This window comes from Geotrypetes seraphini, chromosome 13, assembly GCF_902459505.1.
Source record: "Geotrypetes seraphini chromosome 13, aGeoSer1.1, whole genome shotgun sequence".
Taxonomy (NCBI): domain Eukaryota; kingdom Metazoa; phylum Chordata; class Amphibia; order Gymnophiona; family Dermophiidae; genus Geotrypetes; species Geotrypetes seraphini.
This window is the reverse complement of record NC_047096.1, coordinates 5,704,652-5,708,753: the sequence shown is the minus strand read 5'-3', so window position 1 is coordinate 5,708,753 and position 4,102 is coordinate 5,704,652. Positions and strand designations below refer to the sequence as shown.

Here is a 4,102-nt window from a genome sequence, read left to right as displayed (position 1 = left end):
TTTGACTTTGTAACCCAGATCAATACAAAATAATATTACACAAATTGCAATAGCATATGAGGCAAATTTTATTATTTAGGTTAAGAGAAATTTAGCATCATGAGAAACTAGGAGTAGGTGGAGGAAATATTTGGAATTGTACACCACTATAATTTGATCTGGCAAATGATTAACACCTGCTAAAAGACTAAGAATTAACATCATATTGGAAATCAGTTTCTCCCAATGTACTTTGAGATGGTTTTCATAGAACGCAGCTTTCTCTTCTCCGAGCACTTCAAGCCCTGTTGGATCTTCTTGTTGGTTATAATGATGACCACTGGGCTGACGGCAGAGTAACAAGAATCAAAGAAAATCCTAGCGTCAGTAAATCTGGGAGAGGCCGGGGACATGAAAAGCGTAAAGATCCAAAATAAACTGTCCAGACCAAAACTAATAATGTACATAATGACCAATGTGACCACCGCCTTTGCTGCTCGAATCTCGGCGTGCTTGTGCAGATTGTGCAGGCCTTGAATCTGCTTTCCGTGCTGGTAGAACACATAGAGAAGATAGCCGCTGGCTAATGTCATCAGGAACAAGAAGAATAGGTCCCGGGCAATAAAAATGATCCCATTGCCCATGTAAAGAAAATAATTTGGGAACAAAACGAAACAGAAGTCGTAGCTCAAGATGTACTTGTCAGTGGAGTTGACCTGGACTTGAGAGTACATCAACCGGGTACTGCAAATTAGCAAGTTAAAACACCAGAGGCCAATAATGATGGAAGAGAGATTGTCAAGAACTTTCTGCCTCATATGGAGCCATCGCTGAGGGGACGGCGCAATGGTAAGGCACTGGAAACACCCCAACAATGAGGTTATGCAAATGGACATAGCTCTCCCCACGCAGTAGAAGTACAGGCTCAATTTGCAGGTCAGGTCGTTGTATACTTTTTGGATTCCAGAAGCTTCCAAGCTGAGCGGGACTCCCCAGGTGAGGACAACCAGAAGGTTGGATACTGCCAATTTGCTGAGGATGACCTCGCTGGTGGAAATTTTTCGATGGCAAGCCAAGGCATGGACAAAAACAAAGAGGATGATCAGATTTCCAGGAATTCCTATCACATCTAAGGACGTAAAGCCAACTAAATTGAGAATAAACCAGACACCCATAGTTTAATGGTCAGCAACACAAGACGTCGTCTCCTGGTTTCTACAGTCCTGAAAAACAATGAGGGTCAAGGCCATTAGCATCTTAAAATGAGCAGCGTGTAGATGAAGTAAACTACGGGGATTAACCCTTCCCACACTTCAGAGTCGGAGCTCCTAACATTAGCAGCAGCATATTTAGAGAGTCAAGAAATTCCCACTCCAACCAGTAAGTACGAGTTCAAAGTGCACGATGCTAGGAGAATTTAATCTAATCTTTGTTTTCTAACTCCCTTGCCAATGAATTGGGATAGTTGGCCATCCTATTGTACCTTGGGGTAAAGTTAGAAAACCAAGACTGAACTTCATGATGGCATCCTTGTGCTTCAAAAACCATCTGCATTAGGCTAATGGCAGATACCATCGAAACAATACCTTTGGCAGTTACCCAGGCGAATCTTGGCATTTTAGACTGTCCCATTACCTCCCTCTATCTCTCCCCCTCCCCTCCAGATATCTAGGGGAAGTGATTTTATTTGATATACGGCCATTTTTTTAAAAAATAGGCAAATCAAAGCGGTGGACAATAAATAAATAGAAACAAGTCGAGGGAAATGTACGAGAACAAATAACAACAAGGAAATTGACCCTGGTCCCTCCACAGAAGGAAAAATTGAAGGAACATAGAAGTCGTGGAGAGTCGATGTCCAAGATGAAGACTTTATTCAAACAAATAAATAATTCACATAAAAATGTCTAGGGCCTGAACATCTGGGAAAAATATGGACCCAACACGGTCTGTTTTTCGACAAAATAGTCTTCCTCAGGGGGGTCTATTGCAAATAACCAAACCAGATCAAATAACCAAACTAGACACAAGTGGACAAATAATAATAATAATTTATTTGTATGCTGCCATACCGGGGAGGTTCTAAACGGCTCACAACAAAGGAAACAATACATACAATTCCATCAAAATATCCTGGTGAATTACAACAAGGAGCTATACATACATTTCAATAATACATCAGAATAAAAACAAAAGGGCTGGAAAGGGTTATTTCCCCTCTTCTATGAAACTGCGCTAGCAGTTTCTAGCGCGGGGAGCTGCGCTGAATGGCCCAAGCTGCTCCCGACTCTCATAGAGTTCCTATGACCGTCGGGAGCAGCGCGGGTCATTTAGCGCAGTTTCTTAGAAGAGGGGGGGATAGTCTACGTTTAACCAGACAGCATTGTTTGTTTGTTTAAATACCAGAAGTGATTCAAAAAAAGGTAACTATGCGGGTAAAATCAGGGGGTAGAAACAGGGAGTGGGGGGGGACAAAAAGACTCACCATGGAGATGAACCAAATGATTTTAGTAAGAGGTGGTTTAAATTTTGAATGGCACACAGCCCACACAGATTTTCATGTGTACCAATTAACATCAATTATTAGTAACTAGTCTTATAGCCCGTTACATTAACGGGTGCTAGAATATATGTGTGTGTGTCTCTCTTTTGTGCTTTCCTGATCTGGCCGCCGCATACGCACTCTGGCCACAGACCTACGGATCATGGATCAGGGAATACAGATCACGCAGGTCTGAGTGCGCATGCGCGGCTAGCGCTTTATTATATAGGATTAGCACCCAATTATAGATGTTAACTGGCTTGTTGCTTAATTAATTTGTGCATGCATTTTGGGGTGCATTTACAAATTTGCTGCACAATTCTAGGCACCATGATGGAATCCAGGGGAAAATATACACTATTATCAGAAACTGATAGAATGGTCAAATGGCCAGAAAAAACCCCCAAATTAAACAAAAACTTCTTGTAAACAACACTTTAAAAAGAAACCTCCTAGCTACCCATTCCTAGTATTTTCTGGATTATAAATGTTACCTGGGCCAATCAGAGCCTAAAGCCTCTCTGCGGTGTATCCCAGAATGCATTGGAGAAGGGAAAGCCTGCCATTTTGAAGAGGCAGGTTTGCTGGCCAGAGGGAGTAGGCATCCCTCCAGTCAGCCATCTAAGTAAGGTAAGGGAGAGAGAGCGGAGGTCATTGGAGGCATGGGGGAGGGGGTTGTGTGGCAGCGGGAGAGAATGGGCATCTCTCCCACTGCTGAGGGGTGTTGGGGGGGGTGTTGCTTTGATGGCGGGAAAGAGTGGACATCTCTCTGCTGCTGACGGGGTATTGCTTGGCGGCGGGCGAGAGTGGGCATCTATCCAGCTGCTGGGGGGAGGGGGCGGGGAGAGATTGCTTGGTGGCGGGAGAGAGTTGGCATTTCTCCCACTGTTGAGAGGATGTTGGAGGGGTTTTGCTTGGTGGCAGGAAAGAGTGGGCATCACTCCTGCTGCCGAGGGGGTGTTGGGGGAGTGTTGCTTGGCGATGGGAGGGAAAATGAAACGGCTTTTTTTTTTTAAGTCTTTATTCATTTTTAAAACTTTCAATAAGTGTAACATAAGATTCAATCATTTTATACTTAATATACCATCAAAGTTTAACTCACATCAAATATCCCTGCCCCCCCTTATACCCAGCAATTGTACTTAAGCATAAGAAATCATGAAGTATTCCCTCCCCCGTCCCCACCCTGGACGTTGGCTTTTAACAAGTGGACAAAAACTACTATATTTCATAAGACGTGGCTGTAATACACGCGCTCAAGAAGCGTGCTTTTACCACTCCCCCTAAAAAGAAAAAGACTATCATTTGTGAATCAGGTAATTTTTATTATGTTTCGTTAGTCGCAGTCAAAATACACGCCAGAAGACGCGCTTTTCACAGTGCTGGCACTGTACCGACAAGTCGCTGATGTTTTTTGTTGCCACGCTTGGAAAACGACTCACTCGGTGACATTGAAGAATCCACCAGTTTAAATATTGAAGAGGCCATTTGCATGGACTGCCAGAAAGCTCGCAAAAAACCGTGATAAGCCGTCTTGACAATCCACTCCTAAAATGCGTGCAGGCTGAAACGGCTGGAACC

General features: G+C 43.5%; 1 protein-coding gene across 1 annotated transcript; it reads right to left on the bottom strand.

Annotated features, from left to right (window-relative positions):
- Positions 1-212: 212 nt before the first annotated feature.
- On the bottom strand, positions 213-1,154 carry LOC117347551 (olfactory receptor class A-like protein 1). The gene has a single exon (XM_033918640.1). It carries the CDS (start codon positions 1,152-1,154, stop codon positions 213-215), a length of 942 nt encoding a protein of 313 aa, XP_033774531.1.
- Between the last annotated feature and the right edge of the window lie 2,948 nt (positions 1,155-4,102).

Coding starts and splice junctions, on each gene's coding strand:
- LOC117347551 (XM_033918640.1), bottom strand. CDS start 1,154: ATGGGTGTCTGGTTTATTCTCAATTTAGTTGGCTTTACGTCCTTAGAT.